The 22,790-nt window shown below is 38.8% G+C and overlaps 1 protein-coding gene across 1 annotated transcript in view; it reads right to left on the bottom strand.

The window, feature by feature from the left end:
- The window catches only part of PGM5 (phosphoglucomutase 5), a 163,357-nt gene that overhangs the window by 124,920 nt on the left and 15,647 nt on the right, over window positions 1–22,790 (bottom strand). The window contains exons 2-6 of the mRNA XM_037495341.2: window positions 14,877–15,039; window positions 11,420–11,566; window positions 7,489–7,614; window positions 5,871–6,061; window positions 4,368–4,522 (exon numbers count right to left, since the gene is read on the bottom strand). Coding sequence (XP_037351238.1) covers window positions 4,368–4,522; window positions 5,871–6,061; window positions 7,489–7,614; window positions 11,420–11,566; window positions 14,877–15,039 — 782 coding nt within the window. The remainder of the gene's footprint in view (window positions 1–4,367; window positions 4,523–5,870; window positions 6,062–7,488; window positions 7,615–11,419; window positions 11,567–14,876; window positions 15,040–22,790) is intronic.

Raw genomic sequence — 22,790 nt, 5'->3', positions numbered from 1 at the left:
GAGGGCATAAAGTGAAATTAAGAACTACTGGGAAATTTCCACAAGAAAAGGGGACAAATGGTTTTTGTTGTCAGAATCAAATTGGCCTCTCCTGACCAGACTATGGAAAGTTGCTGGCTATCTCAGCTACTTTGAGTAGTTGAGTAGTATTAAGGACCATCCTGATCAAGTTGTAGTTACTGGGCAGATACAACCATAATCTAAATCAAAAGACCTAGTCACAAATCAAATGCCCAGGTCACTTTCTTATTAGCTGTGTGACCTTATTATACCTATCACTTAACCTCTCGACCACTGATTCAACATCTTTAATATGGTGAAAGTAACACCTACCAAATCACCTTACTAAGTGATTGCAAAGGTCCAGTGAGATCAAATGTATGAAAGTTCTTTCTAAATTATAATATTCTTAGAAGTGCAAGGAGTAATTGTTAAATATACTCAAGCAATATTAAATAGCTGACATAGCAATCAGGGTCCCATATGACTGAGTTCTCAATTTCTGAAAATGGCCCATTTTTGCTTTGTTCTCTACAGTTTTACTGATTTTTTTAATAAAGGATATAAGCAAAGGAAAAGAGGTTTAAAAAAAAAACTAAAACCATAGAACCATACATTCTACTCTCTGATGCTACTAGGCAATAACTACTGTGATATAGGACTTCTAAAATATGTTTTAAACTGAGGTTCATTCATCATCATGAAGTTACTATCAATAACTCTTAGAAGAGATAAATAAAGTGAGGTCATTCTCAAAGTATGCGATTCTTCTCCCTTCTAGGGGGGAGGAGAATTTACCTCTGAGTTCTACCTCAGAGAATAGACCTCTGGTAGGAGGTCTACCTACAAAAATCAATTGTATTTTAATTACTAGCAGCAAATAATTGGAAAATTAAATTTATAAAACTATTCCACTTATAAGAGTATCAAAGTATCTACAATACTAAAGAATAAATTTAACAAAAAATGTGTGAGACCCCTACACTAGACTACAAGGCACATGTAAGAGATAATTAACTACAAAGCATGCAAGAAAACTTAAAGAAAACAAATTGAGATATACCACACATTCATGGACAGGAAATCTCAATATTAATAAAATGCAATTCTTTCCAAATTGTTCTACGGATTCAACAAAATTCCAATCAAAATCCCAATAGGCACAATTAGAAATTTACAAGCTGATTCTAAAATGTATATAGAAATGCAAAGGACCTAGAAAGAGTGTGGGGTGTGTGTGTGTGTGTGTGTGTGTGTGTGTAGAAAAAAGTTAGTGATTCATCTAATTTCAATACTTATTTTAAGACTTCAATAATTAGGACCATGTAATATTGGCCTAAGGATGGAAAAATAGATCAATGACACAGATTAGAAAATCCTGAAGGAGACCCACATATACATGGTCAACTGACTTTTAACAAAGGAGAATGGAAATTACTTTAAAAAAAATAGATTAGAACAATTTGATATGGGGGAGAAAAGCGAACCTCAACCCCTGCCTTACACCACACAGAAAAATTAACTCAAAATCATCATAGGCACATACTGGCAGATTTCACTCATATGTGGAAAATAAAAAGAAATAAAATAGGGCCTGCCTGGTGGCGCAAGGGGTTAAGCACTGCACTGTGAAGCTATCTACAGCCTCTGCAGCATGAGTTCAATCCCCTGCCAGCCAAGGAGCTCCACACACGGTGCAGCATACCTCTCTTGACTCGCCTGCTGCTCCCCTCAGCAGTATATTTCAGTCAATCTGCCTGTTCTGCTCCCTACTCTGTCTCTGTTGAATCCTCTCACCCCCCGCATCTCTGGCCTGTACCCCAGTTCTTACATGCATAAATAAATAAATCTTTAAAAAAAGAGAGAAATAAAAAAAAAGTTACCAACAAAACTAAACCAAAATAAACTCTAGAAATATGAATACAAAACTGAAGATGCTAGTGGGGGAGGGAAGGTAGGAGTGAGAACAAGGGATAAGAGAACACAATAGTCTAAGGCAAGAACTAAGGTGTTTCGGTTGTGGGGTAGTGTAGTGACATGCATCTGAGGACGTTTGAACCTATTCCCCTTAATCATTGACAGTGTTGTAAACTAATGTTACCTTAATTTAAAAAAAGAGTGAAAACAAAAACAAAATCATTATAGACTCAATTGTAAAAAATTAACAAGGGTCTCTCTGACCTAGGGATAAGAAAAGATCTTACAGAGGAAAAAAAAATACATAATAATGATACAAGAAAAAATTAAACTGTACCTCATCAAAATTTAAAATTTATGCTCATAAGAATATACCACTAAGAATATGAAAACACAAGAAACAGGAAGGGAAAAACATTTGCCATACATATCATCTGACAAAAGACTTACTATCCAGAGAATATAAAGAATTTCTATGAATCAATAATAAAAAAGAGAACTCACATTTTTAAATGAGCAAATACATTTTGAGCATACATAACACAGTTACACAGTTAGACAATAAGCATTTGAAAGTGAATTCATTATCTCTACTTATTAGGATGATAAAAATCTAAACCACAGTGAAATAATAATTTACACTTTCTAAAATAGCTGAAATAAAAAGGGCAGATAGTACCAAATACTAATAAGAGTATAATACAATAAGAATTCTCTCAGGCAATGCGAGTGTAAAATAGAAAATAACTGGGAAGTTTCTTTTAAGATTAAATATACATCTACCCAACAACCAGGATTCTGCTCTTAGATATTTACCCAGGAGAAATGAAGATGTCTCCACAAAAAGACTTATATAAAAATGTTAATAGCAGCACAATTCAGAATAGCTAACAGGAGATTGGAAAAATAAATTGTGATACATTCATACAATGGTATTTTACAGCAACAAAAGGTAATGAACTACTAATGCATGAAGTCAATGGGGATGATTCAAAAATAAACATTAAATAAAAACAATAACATATATATTATATGGTTCTATTTATGTGCACTTCAAGAACAGCCAAAACTTATGTATGGTAATAGAAATTATGACAATGGTTGCTTATGGAGGACTGGAAGGAGGCACAGGAGAAAATTTTGAGTGATAGTTTCTATATCTTAACTTGAGTTATCTTTCAAAATTCATTAGATTATACCCTTAAGATTACTCATTTCACTGCATGTAATTTTTACTTCATGAATGAATGAATAACACCAAGAGGAAATAACCACAGAAATTCAGAAGGTCGGATTCTGTAAGACAACCTCAAAAATCAGTCTCTTCAAAAATCATTGTAATGAAGTAAAAAAAAAAAAAAGAAGATTGTGTTAGGTTATAAAATATTTAAGGGACAGAACAACCAATTGCAATAATTGTCTTGAATGGAATGATGCTTTGGGGAAAGCACCCATAAAACATTTTGTGGACTCTCAGAAAATATGAATATAATCTTGGCTTTAGATGACATAAAAACATATTAATACAAAATTAGAGATTGTCAATGGAAAAGTAAAGCAAATTACAAAGCAGTATATACTTTCAGATCTCATTTTGGTATTACAAGAGGCAAATATATACATATTACATATATTCTGTAACTTTATGAGATTTATAATTATATAAAGAGATCTGATAAGGAAGATACATTCATTCATAAACATATATAACTCAGGGAGAGTGATATGTTTACAGTTCTTATTTATCTGAGTTTTCTAACTTTCCACCATGCACATGTATTATTCATGTTATAACATACGTTGCATGAAAATATTAGACTCTGAAATTTACTATTTTATAAGTTAAAGTAAAAGATTGTAATGATGGGTTAGTCAAGGAGAAAGAAACCCAATATTGTTTGAATCTCCTATGTGCATCTACTGGGCAATTTCCATGTGTATCTCGTTTTAGTCTCACAGAAAACTGTAATGTATTATTTCTATTTTTACAGAACTAATATGGATACAAGCTAGCATTTTCACATGCTATCTATGTGTACTTAATAACCTAACCTGAAAGCCTATGTTCCTTCCATCTCACTGACATATTTCACAAATTTTATTACTAGACATTTATGAAGTCTTTACTACATACCAGGCACTCTGTCAAATTTTTTGTGTGATCCACTATGGTCATATCGCAGAACAATCCATGAAACAGCGATACTAATATTGGCCTCATAATACTAATATTAGACAATTGAGGCATAGGAATAAAATATGCCTCCCAAATTCCATAGCTAATAATGACAGAACCAAGATGCTCCTCCTAGAATATACACCATATCCTAATGTCCCAGGCTTTCCACAAGCTCCAATACAGCAGGAAGAACTGAGTGACAGCTACTGACAAAGGGGCTATCAACATCAGAGATTTTCCACAAAGGTTTTCATGAGACAGGCTTGCTTACCTGTCCAGGGCCGTGCTGGTAGGCATACTCCTCCCAAACCCTCGGACCCCCATCTGGCGGAAATATGGAATGCAAGGGAGGTTGGCGGCAATAATGGCCAGGGAGTCGGAAGGGCTCACAAAGAAGCCATTTTGGCCTAAGATCATATAACGGTCCTGTGGGAAGGAATGTGTGAAAATGGTCAGAGGTCCCTGCCGCTAGCATAATCCATTCCCATAATCATCACAAGCCACTTCACTGCCATCCTCTATCTAAACAACCTAAACCAACTTGAATGAGGCCAAAGAGGTCATAGGAAACCATTTAAATCTCTGATAGTGTAGGGTCCAGAATATTGAGGCAGCTAAGAATGTGTTTCACCAGCTGAAATGTGCATGACTACATCTCAGGTTTCAGTATCCTTCACAGACGTAATTCCTGCTTTCCCTCAAACATGAAGCAGAACAGGGATTGGTGCTGAAATGATTGGTTCCTAAACATGGTGCTTTCAACAAAACCAGCCATAAATAAAACTTCATTGCATAAAAAATATTTTTCAAAGAAATAGCCTTTTTACAACAATGCTAACCTGGGTCTAAGAAAGGTAGTGGCTATTTAATTGCAATACTTAGCCATTAAACAGCAAAGCAGGACCTGGTAGTGCAGGGGTTAAAGACAGAGCTGTCAGGCTGTCACAAGCCACTGCAGCATTGGTTCCATCCCTGGCCGGCCAGAGTGCAACCCACATGGCTCAGCAGAACTCTCCTGCCTTCCCCGCTGCTCCCCTCAGCAGTGTATTTCAGTAGATCCACCTGTCTTGCTCGCCACTCTGTCTCTGGTGAATTCTCTCACCCCTGCACCTCTGGCTTACACCCCAATTCTTGTATGCATAAATAAATAAAATTTTAAATAAATAAATAAATAAATAAATAAAAATTAAAAAAAAGCAAAGCAGATACAGAGCCAGTTAGGGTCTGCTCCATACATGTCAACTCCAGGATGTATTCATTAATTCTCTGGTTTCCAATGTTTGGCTCATTATATGGTAAGCAAGGTTCTATTTTCACTTCAAGAAGTCTCATCATAAGAATTTTGCCACATAACTAATTGGCTGAAAGGTAACATTGCCCTACATTTTCTAGTGTATTAGTATGCAATCTGGCTTTACAGTCTTTGATTTCACACTTGAAAATATGATCACCAAAAAAATGTATAATACTATGAATAAAGGAAAGCCTTGGAAAAGCATTGCTAGGTACAGTCTGCAAAAGAAAATTCTTTGTCCAGTATTGCCATGAATCTACGCACGTTTGTAAACATGTTCAAAGATTTTTATTTCTGCAATATATTCAAATTTGAATACTTTGTATTTTTAATTGTTATTAATTTTCATGCTTCATTATGTGCTTTTGAGTTTGCTCTGTTGCAAAATTTTCCTATGGCCAATTAGCTATATGGTGAAAACGTTTACTATGAAAATACCCAGCACAGGAAAAAGAACAGGCTGAAAATTTCCCTACTTACCCCATCAGCATCAAATGCAGCTCCAAACCCATATTCCCCTCCTTTCATAGCTTCCAGAAGGGTCGTTGCATATGTCAGGTTTGGGTCAGGATGCTGTCCTCCAAAGTCTTCCAAGGGAACACAGTTTATTGCAGAATTAGCTGGGGCACCCAGTTCATCACACAAAACTTTTCTCACATAGGGTCCCATAACTAAAGAAAAGATATACAACCATGTGAAATCTTTGTAGAACCCTCCAGGGTGGGGTTTTGGGTTTTTGGTTGTTTTTTTTTTTTTTTCTGATTAAAACAAAAAGTTCACTTAATAATACAGAAGGGGGAAAAAGATAAATTCTATAATATTTTTCAAGACACAGTAGAGAATAATATTTACTTCAACTGCTACTTATTCATTGAGTATCTACTATAGGCGGGTTACTGTGTTAGATTTATAGAAAGTGTATTCAATAACCCAGTTACATGAGCTTTTTCTCCACAACTTTTCTCAAGTGTTGCCAGAAAGAAATCAACTGCTTTAAAATGATTCATTGTCTATTGCTTTTTACGTATTAAAAGCTTTAGTTAAACATAGGCAAAAGCACTAAAGCACTAAAAGGCTCCAGCAGTGTTCTTTGTCTCTGCAATCATTTTAACTCTGCCAAGTGTCTAATTAAACACTGGAAACCGCTGAAGCACATAAAACTAAGCACATTTTACAAAATAAATGCTAAGGAATAGTATTTTCCAGTTCACCACTCAGTTACAGCATGTCTAACATGGAACTCCAATGTTAGGGATGGAGGGGATTGTATTCAAAGACCAAAACATACAGATCCCACATCACTGGGCTCTTAATCTAGACATAGGATGAGTCAAATCTACATGTCAGTGACTGTCACTATAAGACTAGTCCATTCAATGGATATTTATGGAATAATTAGATCCAAGAAAAAGAATGGCTTAAGTAAAAGAATGACCACAGGTAAATCTTCAAGAAGGAAGCAGTATTTCTCAGGGACTCAAAGGGAGAATATAAATTTGACAGAGTGGGGAAGCCATCCAAATGGAAAGAACATTGTGAGTATGGGAACAGAAACTATGGTAGGACATACAGCACTTTGGGGACTAGTCGATAATCCTGTTGGCTGAAATATATGGAAAGATTTGCTTTCTATTTATTTTTCACTAATACAAAACAAACCTTTTCATTTTGCCTGTGGAAGAGAAAAAAGTTTTCATACAATGGATAAAAAATCAGAATAGCACCAGATTTCTCAAGTTTACTACAAATGGTTGTAAGACAATGGAACACTGGCATAAAATTATGAAAGAAAAGAATATCAAATCTCCTATTCAAAATGAGAGATTCCTCAAAAAATTAAAAATACAAATTCTATGCAATCCAGTTATCCCACTTCCGGGTATTTACCCGAAGAACACCAGAACACTAAATTGAAGAGACAGCTACACTTCCATGTTCATCACAGCCCTGAAGTCTTTCAAAGCATTCCAAACATCTGAATATACACACACGGGACAACATATGAATCTAACCTTCCTCATATCCCCAGAAACCCAACATGTGTAGAGGTCTTCTTAATATTTCTTTCCCACTGATAAGTAGAAGGCTATGAATTTACCTCCATGCATTGCATCAACTCGGATCTTCAGTTGGCTGGGCCCAGTCAGCAAACTCTTGATGGCATTAAAGTCAAAAATGTTCCGAAGGAGGTTGAGATAGATATCCACTGGATCCACTATCTCCACTAAGGAAAGGGAAACAGCAGGAAACATCAATGACCAAGGATATTCTCAGAGGTGTAAAAATGAAATCACTATCATCATATCATGAAATACTAATCACAGACCCATGATAACGCCACACATATGGGAAGTGAAGTGTTCACTTGTAGACAAAATCAATCATTAAAGCACAATCAAGATACTACAAATGTCAATGGGTATAAATAATATCAAGTTATAAACTCTTCTTTGCAAGTGAAAAATCAACCACAGAATAAAGTAGTTTATGATAAAACTATGCACTGTTATCCCTACTCCCACCTTCCTCTAAAAAATCCCATACAACTAGATGCTAAAAGGTATCTTGTAACACTAGTTGCCTCTCCTGTGGGGGCTGGTGTAAAACAAATCAAGGAGCGAGCTCAGCAGTGACCTTTTACCAATGCTATCATGCCCACCAGATCCAAGTTCTGAATTGGTGCAGAAGAACATATTTCTGAATTTATATGAAATCTCTTGTGTCTTTCGTACCAATTCAGGAAAATACCAGATTTCTACAAATCCTCACTAAACACACATGTTCATCAGTGCCTGGCACCACCTAATGACTAGGAATCCAAAACAAGTCTTTTCCACTTATTTGATAGATACATAAATTACAGAATACATCCTATTATTTTTCAAACTAGGTAATCAATTAATAATTAATTAATACCCAAAGTATTTTCCTAGAAGCAGTATAGGAACTTTAGGCACTAAAATCTGTCCAAAAGTCATACTTTTTAAATTTGTAGTTAAATTTTGAAACTTACATACTTTTTTTCAATTTCTTCAGATAGATAATACTTTGGAATTGTGAATACTTGACGCTCATTAAAATATTATCAATCTACCTTTAAATTTTTTCAGCAAATACAAATATAATATCTAATTGAAGAGATTTTAATATGTGGTCAAATATACAAAGAAAAATACTTTTTTGCTCTTTAATCACAAATAAAATATATGTGTCCACTTAAATGAAATACAAATTATTTTTCAGGGAACACAAAGAGCTTTTAATCATCTTTTGACATAAGGATATTAATCTATAAAATCAATTAACAATCTATGAGTTGAATGCCTAAAAATGTTGTAACAGTAGGCTTTGTTATATGAATAATTTACACAATAAAACAAATAATCTATAAAATAAAAGGGCATTACAGAATACATTAGAAATTTACTCACTATAATAAAGGATATTTTGGTAATTTCATACTGACTCTTTAATTCTTGGGTCCCCTGTCTAAATACACTTGGTACTTAGAAAATGTGTTGTGTAGTTTCATCACATGTTCTTTACCACAAACATTTTCACACATAACTAATTGGTCATAAGGCAATTTTGCAGTAAAAGATAAAAAGAACTGGTTGAGTCTGGTTTCAGCTGATGTAGTGCTCCCATTTTTTTATATAATAAAAATACAGCAGTAAAACTTACTGGAAGTGTGAAATAACAGAGTGTAAAGCCAGATTATAGACTGTACTGAAAATAACACATCAGTTTGCAAATCTTTCAGTAAGCAGTCACCCCTCCAGCCATCAAAACCAAAAGTTTAACAAGCTATGGCAAATACAGAAAGATAGCTAGTAATCCACAAGTCTTTGAGAGCATTAATTATCAATTCTTTAGCTCATCTAGATGCAACAAGTTGTTCCCTTTGCCATCTTACCAAATTTGTCATACAATATTAGAAGTTGGAGGCAAATGGAGAATCAAGCTCTTCCTAATGCCCCTGCCCCCCCCAAAAGAAATGGTTACATGATTCCTTATGAATACGTCTCTGGAAAATGATGAAAATTGTTTGTTGTTTGACAGTGGAGGACATGAGATAGAATTTTGGTACTAGTACAGAATCTGGCTTAGAAGAAGTATGTGATAAAGCATTTAAATGCAATCCAGGTATGTGTTATCAGTTACATGTGTTACATATAATGATAAGCAATAGCAGCATCCTTCATCTGTCAATGAGTAATACAGAAACTTTCACATCACAATATAAAGCTTAGCTACATACATCCATTTAGTATTTAGAAACTGATATCTCTCTCAATAAATGCAGAAATTTTAGCAAGGAAAAAAAACTTTTGTAAATCCTTTCAATGTTCCTCTTTCATGGGGGGGGTGATTTTATCTTTTTTAAGACAAAATTAGCCTTATGACCAATTATGCAGCAAAAATGCTTGCTGCAAATAAACTCCCTAGAATTGTGCTACCTGCTCAATCTACTACTATATGGAACAGAAGTGGCAAAAACAAGGAAGCAGGTAGAATTCAGGGAATATTCATGAAAGTTCACATCAAACAGTTCATGCCCCTGATGCAATAAAGTGAAAGGTCATTGACTGATTTGCTTCCAATTAACTGAAACCTTGCTCAACATTTAAAAGAGCAAGATCATAATAAAGAAATTATCCCAAGAGCAGTATATCAATTATACCAAGAATTACCTTCAAATTTTTCTTGGGTGTCAAGAAATCTTTCTACTCACATCCTGCATCTATAGGATTTTAGAAAACTCTTCACACTAACAATGTGACTAAAACAATCAGACTTTGAGCTCATCAAAAATCTGGGTTTCTTGAATAACCACAAAAATTATGAAGATACCAAAAATAAAGAATATGTAAGAGATTTCATTTAATATACTACATCCCTTGCCTTTAGTTGTCAAATCATTATGTTAAGTGTGTGTGTGTGTGTGTGTGTGTGTGTGTGTGTGCGCATGCACATAAGCTCGCGACCCCTCTAGATTGATCAAAGCAAATTTTGTCCAGTGCCTAAGTCATCAGGACCTAAGCATAACATGACTTTCAATTAATTTCTGCTGGCTAGATAAGCAAGGGGTTGATTCAAAATCTTTTCCAAAAATGTGAAATGTTCGCCCAATACTTTGACCCTCAACAGTCCATTTCAAGCTCTTCTCTGTGCCTAAAGAACCAGGTGACCATAAGACAAGTATATTTTATCTTTTTCACTACCTTAAATTATTTGTGGAATAAGGGGTTCCCTCTTAATATAAACTGTACTTCGGCATATAGGGGCAGTAAAGGAGAAAAAGATGTATTTGCTTTATTGCTACTCGTAGGTCTTCTAGGAAAAAGCAATAGGATATAACTGGGGGTATTATGTACCTACATATGCTATTAATGTTACATGGTTCAATATTAATCTGTAGCTTGACAGGTTATAAGCTAAGTATTTTAGAAAGTTTATTCACACTATAATTAGGATAATATCTTTGCCAATTTTATTCTGGTTATTTGATCCTTAAACCACTTGCCTAAATACTTTTGCACTTAACTGAATTGCTTTGTAAAATCTAACATGGTGTTTGGTACAGAGTAGGTGATCAATAATTGTGCACAGAATCAAACTAAATTGCATGTTTCTGGCTTAGAAACCTTCTATGGAAACTTTAATAGCCTCACTACCGTGCTGTGTCTCTTCTTCACTATTTAATTTATTACAGCACCTTCATCTTAACTAGTTGGAAAATAAAGACATGTTTTGCGATTCATAGCCTTCTTTGAATGCTATAAGAGAGTCAGCTATGAAATTTTCTCCTGTATTGAAAATAACAGAGTTTGGAAAGAGGTTTTTGAAAGGTACCAATTCTGAATATCTTGGCTACCTTCATTCCCAAGAGCAAATAGATCCCATCTATTTGTCAAGAGTTACTTCTAAGATAGAAAACCCAATCACTTCCCTATGGATACACCCTCTAGAAATCAGTCACCCCCAACCTTCGAGTAATTCTACTTCTTCAAAATATGTTCTATTACCTCTAAATGGTTTGAATTTGTTCTCCAGGTCAAATTCTTGTCTTCCTAGTCGAGATAGGTCAATTCGAAGATCAGGACATATGGCATATTCCTCAATGGTTTTGCTGATTTGATAAATTTTGTCAGAGACGACATCTGGCGCAGGACCTAAAATTTAAAAGTAATGCACCACCTAAAATATTTTTTTAAACATGCCCAAAATTAGATAAGAAAATGTTACCTCCTCCTCCACCAAGTAGGATTCATTTGTTCTCTGAACAATAGACAACAGCTCACAGTTTAATTAGCCTCGATATCTCTTAAGCTATATTTATCCACTGTGGAGGAAATTTGGTCAGCCTCACCTGTTTTATGTAGGCTAATAACCCACATGTTTGTCTTAGTCTACTTTTAAGCAATGATATGTCTTCCCTAAAAATAGTTTCACACCTGCCAGGGAGTCCCGGTTATGTAATCAGCTTTATTCAGGATATGAGACACAAACAGGATATGCATTTGACAGAAGTGAGAGATTCCAGATTTAAATTGCAACTTCCCAAGTGTACCTAGAGATAGAAAATAAGGTTTCTACTCACATATCTGCTGCCTACTAATGTGTGAGCTTCCCAGGGTAAGTTATATTCCTATTTACATGCTGTAGTAATGCCCAAGTCTTTAAAATGAGATTTAAAAAAAAAAAACTGGATATATTTCCTTATAAGGTCAAGTTCACAATTAAGTTGGATAAACTAATAAAATGAACATGAATTCTATAGTTGTTTTTCTTCAGTGTTTTCTTTTTTTAATTTTTTCTACCTTAATGCAAATCTCTAGATTTTTGCAACAAGTTTGGGATTCAAACAAATTGAATTTAAGGATCTAAAGTATATAGTACAGGGCCTCCCGGTGGGGCAGCGGTTGAGCGCTGGGTTGCGAAGCTGCCCGCAGCCTCTGCAGCACCGGTTCGATCCCCGGCTGCTCCCCGGCCACCTAAGGAGGGTCCCACCTGGCGCGCAGACCTCTCCTGCCGCCCGCTGCTCCCCTCAGCAGTGTACTTCGGTCCTTCTGCCTGCTCTGCTCCCTGCTCTGGCTCTGGTGGATTCTCTCACCCTCCCGCGCTTCTGACTGTACCCAGTGCTTGTATAAACAAAAAACAAACAAATAAATAAATAAAACATGCCTCTATAAAAAAATAAATAAATAAAGTATACAGTACAGATAGGCAGGTAGATAGGTAGGCAGATAGTTTTGTATATAAATCTCACTCATCAACTATACTGTAACTTTCTACTAAACAGAAACTATTTCTTCATTTCTTCTATATCCCAGTCCTTAGAGCTGCACTGTCTAACATAAAAATCACTAACCATATGTCGCTATTGAGCACTTGAAGTGGGACTAGTCAAACTGACTATGTGATATAACTATAAAATGCCAATCAAATTTGGGGAGTTCATTGAAAAATGTAAGACTCCATTAATCATTTTATAGTAGCATGTTAGAATGATAATATTTTCCATATTTAGGGTAAAAATATATTATTCACTTGTTTCTTTTCCCATTTGTTACCCTGGTACTAAAAAATTTCAATCATTTATGTGACTCACAATGTATTTCTATTTGACAGTGCTGTTTAGAGCATAATTCAATTACTGCCTCCTGACAAATGCTCACTAAACATATAAAAGCAAACAGCATCCAACTCATCAAATCATATACATTTAATATGTGCTGGTTTTTCATATATCAAGTACATACACCTCATTAAAGCCGTTTTAAAAATCAGCATAGCCCACTGCAGTAGACAGGAGAGAAGAGAGCTAGATTTTACCAAGTTTTTTTGTTTTTTTTTTGTCATATGGTAAAAGTGAAGATCACAATGAAAAAATAAAATTACATGCATTTCAGTGAAAGAAAGTCAACACTATCAGAAAGTCCAGGATTTGTGCTGAAAAATCATGTCTGGCCTTGAGCAGCCAGCAAGGTGACCTTGAGCACAGAGCAGCCTCTCAAGGCTTCAAATTGTTCTGTAAATGAAGGGAATATTCTAAATGACTGTGAGGTTATTTTCCAACCATAAAAACCTAGAGTCCTGGGCCTCCCCGGTGGCACAGCATGTTGAGTACAGCTCTGTGCAGCTGTCCGCAGCCTCTGCAGCACAGGTTCGATTCCCAGCCAGACAGTGAGATGCCCACATGGCACAGAAGACCTCTCCTGTCTCACCCACTGCTCCCCTCAGCAGTGTTCTCTGTCCAACTGCCTGCTCTGCTCCCTGCTGTCTCTGGTGAATCCTCTCACCCTTCCATGCCTCTGGCCTGTACACCAGTGCTTGTATAAATAAATAAATCTTTAAAAAAAAACAAAACCTAGAGTCCTTTCATACTAAGAAAAAAATCAACTATTCAATCACTTCACTGTTCTGAGGAGTGCAGGGGACCAAGAGATCAAATGGGTTCAAGATTCCAGTATGCTACCTCCTCAGTATGTCACCTTAAACAATTTGATGATTAACTGACTAGCCACAGGGTGCCCAGATATTAGGTTTTGTCCAGATATTGTCTATGAGGATGTTACTGGATGAGATTTACATTTCAGTGGATAGACAAGTAAAGCAGTTGGTCCTTCCCAACAGGGTGGGCCTCATACAACCAACCCACTGTTCCTGGAAGGAACAAAAAAGCTGAGTAAGGGAGAATTTGATCTCTCTGCCTGTCCCTAAACAGACACATCGGTCCTCTAGTGGCTTCAGTAGCAGACTCAGAATCAGTGTTACTTACACCGTCAACTCTGCTCCTTTTCAGGCAGCCACACCCTCAGCTCTCTTGGGTCTTGTGTGGGGCAGCAGGACACGGAGCAGGATCTCTATGGACCCGAGCAGATGGGCTAAAGAAGAGTACCGGAGCCCTCGGTGGCTTTTCAGGCTTTTATTGGGATTTACCAGGTACATGGCTGGCAGGGGTGCTGGCAGCAAATCTTCACTCTTTCTGGGCTCTCCAGCGTTCTCTGTTAGGCTTGTTCTCTGCTCCTCTCGTGGTTCTTCCGGTCATTCTGCTGGTGTCCCGTGACTCCGCCCTTATAAGCCCAGTCTCTCAGCCCAGGTGAATCCCATCTACATATGCCCACACCCTACTCCAGGTGCCCGCCATCAGGCATGCATTCAGGACCCCAAGGATCCATCATCAATCCTAATGGCGGGAGGGCAGAAAAGCCTGATACTTTTTTACCTTACCCTACAGTCTCCAGCTGCCAACTACAGATCTTGGGGAATCCCAGACTCCATAATCACAACTGTTAATTCCGTGTATCTCTTTATATCCTATCAGTTGTCTTTCTCTAGAAAACCCTAATACAGGCACCTCAGTGGATTTTTCTGAGCCATTTTCTATCCACTTTGCTTGTCTACCATTATATGATCATTGTAAATCTATATAATGTAAGAAGAAGGATATCATGACAAATCATATCCTGAATAACATACCTCCATTGGCAACATTAAACTTCACTCCGAACTCTCCCCCTGGTCCTCCAGGGCAGTGGCTGGCTGTTAGGATGATTCCACCAGCTGCCTTGATCTTTCTGATAATGCAGGAAACTGCAGGTGTCGACAAGATGCCATTCTGTCCGATTATCAGTCGTCCAATCTGGATCATCCAGGGGGGAAAAAATCAATTTAGTTACATGGGATAGAAGGTGTAGGGTAAGGAAAAATGTCAGGCTTTTCTGCCCTCCTGCCATGAGGATAGATGATGGACCCTTGCGGTCCTGAATGCATGCCTGATGGCGGGCACCTGGAGTAGGGTGTGGGCATAGGTAGATGGGATTCACCTGAGCTAAGACTGCGCTTTTTAAGGGCGGCGTCACGGGGACGCCAGCAGCAGCAGCAATAGAAGCCGAAGCCGAAGCCGAAGCCGAAGCCGAAGCCGAAGCCGAAGCCGAAGCCGAAGCCGAAGCCGAAGCCGAAGCCGAAAGAGAAGCCTAGAAGCGGCAGAACGAACGCTAGAGCCCAGATAGAGTGAAGACTTGCTGGGGGGCTGGGAGGCTGGGGGGCCTCCCAGCCCCCCAGCCAGCACCCCTGCCTGCCATATGCCTGATGAACCCCAATAAAAGACCTGCAAAAACCCAACTAAGGACTCTGACTCCTCCTTTACCCGGTCTGCATGGGATCAGAAAACCTGCACTGTGTCCTGTCCTGACCTTTACAGAAGGCATTTCATAGGAAACTTTCCCAGGCTCTGTTAAGATAAAATAAATCGCTTGACAAAAGGAACTGAGAAAGCTTTACATTAGGGTAGGTGGGAGGCGACCTGGGCGGGGGAGGCATTGTAGGGCTCTGGCATCGTCTGCCCTACCCAATGTCACCATGGCCACTTGGGGGGCCCACATCTAGCAGTCAATTAATAACCTGTAAATTGGATCTGCCTCATTAGTTTTCAGTAGTTTGAAACATCTGTTTTTGTTGACCAAGGGGTTAGCTTGAATCACACAAAAAGTTCTTAGTTTGTTACTGACTCTGAAATTCACAATTTGCATGTGAATAAGCTAGAAATTTCAAGAAAAAAAAAAAAGCAGAGTGCTTCCCTGCTTCACCTCTCCCTCTGCCTCAGCACAAGCTCACAGGACAGCCTACTTACTGCAAGCTTGCCATTAGAGGGGTTATTTTAACTGTACTCAGAACAATCACTCTCCCAAAGGCAGGAATTTTATTTCTGCCACTAATTATGTGCCAGGGACACTGGAGAAACTACCCAGTCATGCTAGGCAGAGATCTGGAAGTCATCCATGGGTTTGGCCAGACTCTCGCCAGCTATAAAATTGACTTTTACAAAAGAAAGGACATACCGCTACAGAGCATTACTCTGTATGCTTTGTTTTAAAATAGGGCCCAAAGTCATCCAATCCAGTGGTGCTCAAATCTTGCTACCAAGTAAAATCACTTATGAAACTTAAAAAATTCCCAATACTCTCACTGCACTCCATATTAATTATAATCCTGGGAGTGGTATCCAGACATTAGTAGTTGTGAAGGCTTCACAGGTGATTCCAATATTCAGCCAAGCTCTGTGATCAAACCTTGTCACTCAAAGGACCAGCATCAAAGATAAGCTTGTGGGCCTCCCCTGGTGGCGCAGAAATTGAGCACTGGGCTGCAGCCTCTGCAGCGCCGGTTCGATCCCCGGCCACCGGCAAGGGTCCCACAGGGCACGACAGAACTCTCCTGCCGTGCCCACTGCTCCCCTCATCAGTGTATTTCATTGGTCTGCCTGTTCTGTTCCCCACTCTGACTCTGGTGAATTCTCTCACCCTCCCGTGCTTCTGACTGTACCCAGTGCTTGTATAAATAAACAAATAAATCTTTAAAAAAAAAAAAAAGACAAGCTTGCTAAAAATGCACAAGCTCAAGGCCCACCTATAACCTACTGAATAAGAATCCATGCTTTAACATGAACCTCTCCCCTCCTTCCAGATGCAGGTTTCCCCTGCTATCTAAAGCAGAGCATTCCTAGGAAACCTTTCACAAATGTCATGGTTTTAAAGCAAGGAAACACCATTAATTTTTGTTGTAAAAATGTTCAATGTTGGGCCTCCCTGGTGGCACAAGGGGTTAAGTACAGCACTGTGAAGCTATCTGCAGCCCCTGCATCACGAGTTCAATCCCCCGTGGCCAGGCTACCCACATGGTGCAGCACCCACTGCTCCCCTCAGCAGTGTATTTCAATCAGTCTGCCTGTTCTGTTCCCCACTCTGTCTCTGGTGAATCCTCTCACCCTCCACACCTCTGGTCTATACCCCAGTTCCTGTATGCATAAATAAATAAATCTTTTTTTTTTAAATGTTCATTGTTCCTAGACCCCGTAGGGTAAATAAAAAGTATCAGGCTTTTCTGCCCTCCCGCCATTAGGATTGATAATGGATCCCTGCGGTCCTGAATGTATGCCTGACAGTGGACACCTGGAGTAGGGTGTGGGCATGCGTAAGTTGGTATACCTGGGCTAAGAGACTGGGCTTATAAGGGTGGCATCACACGGACGCCAGAAGAGAAGAGAGCAGAGAAGCAGAGACTGCCAGAGAAAACCGGAGAGCCCAGAACAAGTGAAGACTTGCTGGGGGCTGGGAGGCCTGCCATCCTCCCGGCCCCCCAGCACCCCTGTATGCTGTGTACCCAGTAAAATCCCAATAAAAGCCTAAAAAGCCACCAAGGGCTCCAGGACTTCTCCTTACCCCATCTGCTCGGATCATAAAGATCCTGCTCCATGTCCATTCCTGCCGCTACAACCCCCCAAAAATAACCCCCAAATAACACATAAAACCTAAATTGCTCAGGGGCAATTCCCATTTTCAGGGGGGCAGGCGGCCTCTAGAGCTGCTGCTGCAAAATGCTACTATTGTAACAGGGTGGTCCCCAGGAAAGGGGGAGGTTCCAGGTTCCCTACCCCACCCAAAAGGAGGGTGGAGCTGAGCAGGGAGAGAAGACGCTGCAGAGGAGACTGAGGAAGGAGGGAAGCAGGGTGGAGAGCCAGAAGGAGACCTGGAGAAGGCACATGGAGCAGAGAGACATGTGACGAAACTGCGCTTGCCTTTTGGTTGTGGACTGGGTGACACAGATGTGGGTGAGAGACCAGTGGGGAGGTGAAAATGGCGGTTTTTGTCTTGCTTTTGATTTTGTTCTTTTCCCTCCAGACTTGTCTGGTTGTGTCTCATCCTTTTCTGTGGGTCCCCACTGGAAGATGCTTTAGACTTGGGGCAGGCTTTGGGGCCTTGCTCTGGGCCAATCCTGCTTGAGTAGACTTTTACCCATGAGGGGACGGGTAAATTTGGGTGCTTGATTTAGAAACTATATTCTTTGCCTTTCCTGTATTGTTTCCTAATTGTATTAAAGTTCCTTCCCATTAAAGTCTCATGTTTTGTGTTGATGCGGCAGATGGCAGAACCTATTTAGAGCAGGCAGGTTTGGGGGGTCTGGGCTGCCCCTCTCCCTGCCCTGTAACACTTTCGCTTTCACTTTTTGTCAAAAAGTAAAAATTCTCTTAGATTTATGTTGATTAATGAAAATAGGTACTGATGTATGTCTTTCATAAAAGCAAAGTGGGGTAAGGTGAACTTGAAGTTTGAGAAACAGCGACGTGGCTCATGAGGCAAAGCAGACTAGCTCAACAGCACATTTACTCTGCCACTAGCCATCATGTTGCCAGAAGCAGGTCACTAACCTAATATGACAGTGAGGGAAGATACAGAAAAAAATATAATGAACAGAAAACAAGATATCTAGAACAAAGCAATCTTGGAATGATTTAGCAGGGGAAGAGCTAGGCACCACAACATCCCCAGAGTACATATTTTCAAATGGAGGAGGCAGGTTGTCAGCAAATAAGCCCAATAATGATAACGATGGCAATAGTCATAATAACTAGTTGGATACATCTTAGGAAGGAAATCAGCAGGATTCTATAATAGAGAATGAGGTGTCGATTCTAATAGGAACAATAACAATTACAACAATAACAGCCAAAGGAGCTTAAATTTTGTTCTAACTGAAAAGGGAATACAGTGAAGGATTTTGAGCAGCTGAAGTGACTTGATATCATTGACATTTTAGATCACTGACGGAGCAGTTCAAATGATCATATTAAAAAGCAAGTCAGCAAAATATTCTAATGACTTTCCTCACCCCCCACAAATCCAAGGTAATGTCCAAGTCTTCATCATTGTCTACGATACCCTACATATCTGACCCCATCACCTCTTACCCTCCAGTTCCCTCCATCCATCTGCTCCAGTCCAAGGGCTGGCTTGCTGTTTCTCAAACACACCAAGCATGATCAGGGCTGTAACTGTACTTTCCTGAGCCTGAAGCGCTCTTCCCCTGGTATGCATGTGTCTGCCCCCTCATGTCCTTTGGATTTCTGTTCCAGTGTCAACTGATCAGATAGCATGCTTGACAGCCTGCTGTCATACATCACCCCGTAGTCCCCAGGGTCCTATTGTCCTCTATTTCATTTACCCTGATTTAATTTTCTGTATCACACATATTACCACTTTATATTTTCAATATTATTTCACTTATTTCCCTACTCTATGGAAATTCTACAGATTTTGGTTGTCTTGCTTTTAACCACTATATTCTGAGAATAAATGTAGCATGCACTAAGTACAAAGTAAATTAGTGCTGAATTGATTAATTAAGAAAGTGAGTGACTGCTGTGTGGAAATATTCACTGAAGAGTGACAAGAGCAGAAGGAGGATGATCAGATGGAAGATTATCACAGCAGAGCTGAGTGTGGATACTGCCTTGGACTAAATTGGAAGCAGCAGAAATGACAAAAAGTGACTATATTTAAGATAAAAGTTTGGAAGGAGAATGAGCAAGTCACATAGGTGAAATCAAATATGGAAGGGAAAGCTACGGTAGCCAGCCTCCAGTTGCTCTCCCTTCCCTCCAGGCATCCATGCCTATGTGGGCGGAACTGAGTGATTAGTGGTACAATGCAGAAGTGACAGTGAATGACTTCTACGGCAAGACTATGATGGGCTCCTGCCTTACTCTCCAGGAGTGTTCAGTCTGAGAGACCAGTCACTATGTCCTGAAGACACTAGGAGCCATGTGTAGGCATCATGAGGGGTGGAACTGAGGCTTCCCACCAAGAATCAGCACCAGCTTTCCAGCCATGTAAGTGAGTCATCTAGTGGTGAATCCTTCACCCCAAGTCAAACCTTCCCATGACCATGACCTCATTAGAGTGCCCAATCCTAATGGCCATCTCCTGTCCCACACAAACTGGGCAGTAATATTTGTTGTTGTTTTAAGTCACCAAGTTTTCTCATAATCTCTTACACAGCAAGAAATTAATAGAGGGGCAGTAAGGCGAGGAGCCAATTCCCAGCTTTCTACATTTAAAATATGATGGACTTGCCTCCCCTGTGGCGCAGCAGTTGAGCACTGGGTTGCGAAGCTGCCCGCAGCCTCTGCAGCACCAGTTCGATCCCCGGCTGCTCTCCGGCCACCGGAGGAGGGTCCCACATGGCGCGCAGACCTCTCCTGCCGCCCGCTGCTCCCCTCAGCAGTGTACTTCATCAGTCTGCCTGCTTTGCTCTCCCCTCTGGCTCTGGTGAGTTCTCTCACCTTCCTGAGCTTCTGACTGTACCCAGTGCGTGTATAAATAAATACATAAATAAATCTAAAAAATAAATAAATAAAATATGATGGATGGTGGAATCATTTAACAAGACAGAAAAGATACAGGATAATAATAACATTCATATTATTATCCAGAGCTATGATCAGTTATGTTCCACATGTTCTTGTGAAAATTTATTTAGTCACTCAACATATTTTACTATCACCATGAAACCAGCCATGTAGAAGACCTAGCAGATACAGCAATGAATACAATTTAATTACTGCCCTCAAGAAATAAGTCTATATATTCAAGAATTCAAAAATATTTGTAATTTTTGCTAATTCATTTTCTATATCGTCCACTTCGCAGAATTATCCTTAAGTCATCTTTAAAAGCGGAAATGTATAGCTATTTTCTACTGTAGTATTCACTAGAATACTAAAAAAAAAAAATTAAATTTTTATAAATAGCAACAAGGAACCTATGAAATACGTATGATACATCAAATTATGGTTGATGCATTCTTCGGCCATTTAAAAGGATAATTACAAAGATTAAGCAGTTGTTTCAGACTAGGTCAGCAGTTTCCCAAAAGTTGTGATCATGTTCCACAGTACAGAGTTGACACTGAGGAGCAGTCTAGAAATTGCAGCCCAACCTTTCATCAAGGTGTGGCCACGTGATTCATTTTCTCAGAAGACTATAAACTAATGTGAGAATGAAACAGACAGAATGATTGTTCCTTCTGGCCTAAGATGTTAAGAAGGAGATATGCCTTCTCTGCACTGATTATTTTCCCTTCCTTCCACAGTTTCAAGACAGGTGATCAGGTGGTTCAGGAGATGCCAGAGCCAGCAACAACATCCAGAATGAATTTTAAGAGAGTGAGATATAACTTTCTATTGTTTTTTATGGCAATAAAAATTGCCTACATTTCAGGTTTATTTGCTATGACAACTTACGTTTTCTTAAGTCATAGAGAGAAACATAAACAATGCTTTTAAATGCTAAATACATAATACAAAGTCAACAATGTGTCCAAAGGATCATACACCATGACCAAGTGGGATTTATTCCAAGGATACAGGGAAGGTTCAACATCTGAAAAGCAATCATATTCACTACATCAATAAAAGGAAAGACAAAAACCAAATGATCATAGCAATTGATGTAGAGAAAGCATTTGATAAGATTTAACATCTATTTATGATAAAAGCCTTCAAAATGGGGACATATTCCTTAACATAATTAAGGCCATATATGACAAACCTACAGGAAATATTCTCAATGGTGAAAATTGAGAGCTTATCCACTAAGTTCTGGTACAAGACAAGAATGTCCACTCTCACCACTACTATTCAACATAGTATTGGAAGTCTTAGCTAGAGCAATTAGACAAAAGAAGGATATAAAACAAATTCAAATTGGGAAAGAAGCAGTAAAGCTATCATTATTTACTGATGATATGATAATATACACAGAGAACTCTAAAATCTCCACTGAAAAAACTAACTGAAACAAATCAGCAAAGTTGCAGGGTACAAAATCAATATTCAAAAATCAGCTGTCTTCCTATATGAAAACAATGAACTAGAAGAAGAAATCAAGAAAGCAACTTCATTTACAATTGCATCAAAAAGAATTAAATACCTGGGAGTAAAGGTAACTTAACAAAGTAACTTAACAGGGCCTCCACAGTGGCACAGGGGTTAAGATACAACCTATGAAGCTGTCCCCAGCTTTTGCAGCATGAGTTAAATCCCCCAGGGAGCTATCCACATGGCACAGCAGACCTCTCCTGATTCTCCTGCTGCTCCCCTCAGCAGTGTACTTCAGTCAATCTGCCTGTTCCCCACTCTGTCTCTGGTGAATCCTCTCACCCCCCAACACCTCTGGCCTGTACCCCAGTTCTTGTATGCATAAATAAATAAATCTTTAAAAAAAAAACAAAGTAACTTAACAAAGACTATATACAACGAAACTATAAGACATCTTTAAAATAAATAGAGGAAGACACAAAGAAATGATGAGATATTCCCAGCTCACAGACTGGAAAAATTAACATTGTTAAAACCATCTTACCCAAGACAATCTACAAATTTAATCCAATCCCTAGCAAAGCTTCAATGGCTTTCTTCAAATATATAGAATAAACATTACTGAAATTCATGTGCAACCAAAAAAGACCCCAAATAGCCAAAGCAATGCTGACAAAGAGAAGAATGTTGATATATTCCCAGACTCCAAATTACACTACAAAGTTAAAAAAAAAGAC

This window comes from Talpa occidentalis, unplaced genomic scaffold (genome assembly GCF_014898055.3).
Source record: "Talpa occidentalis isolate TD23 unplaced genomic scaffold, MPIMG_talOcc4v2.1 talOcc4.7, whole genome shotgun sequence".
NCBI lineage: Eukaryota > Metazoa > Chordata > Mammalia > Eulipotyphla > Talpidae > Talpa > Talpa occidentalis.
Note: the sequence above shows the minus strand (reverse complement) of the source record. Positions and strands in the feature narration are given on the sequence as shown.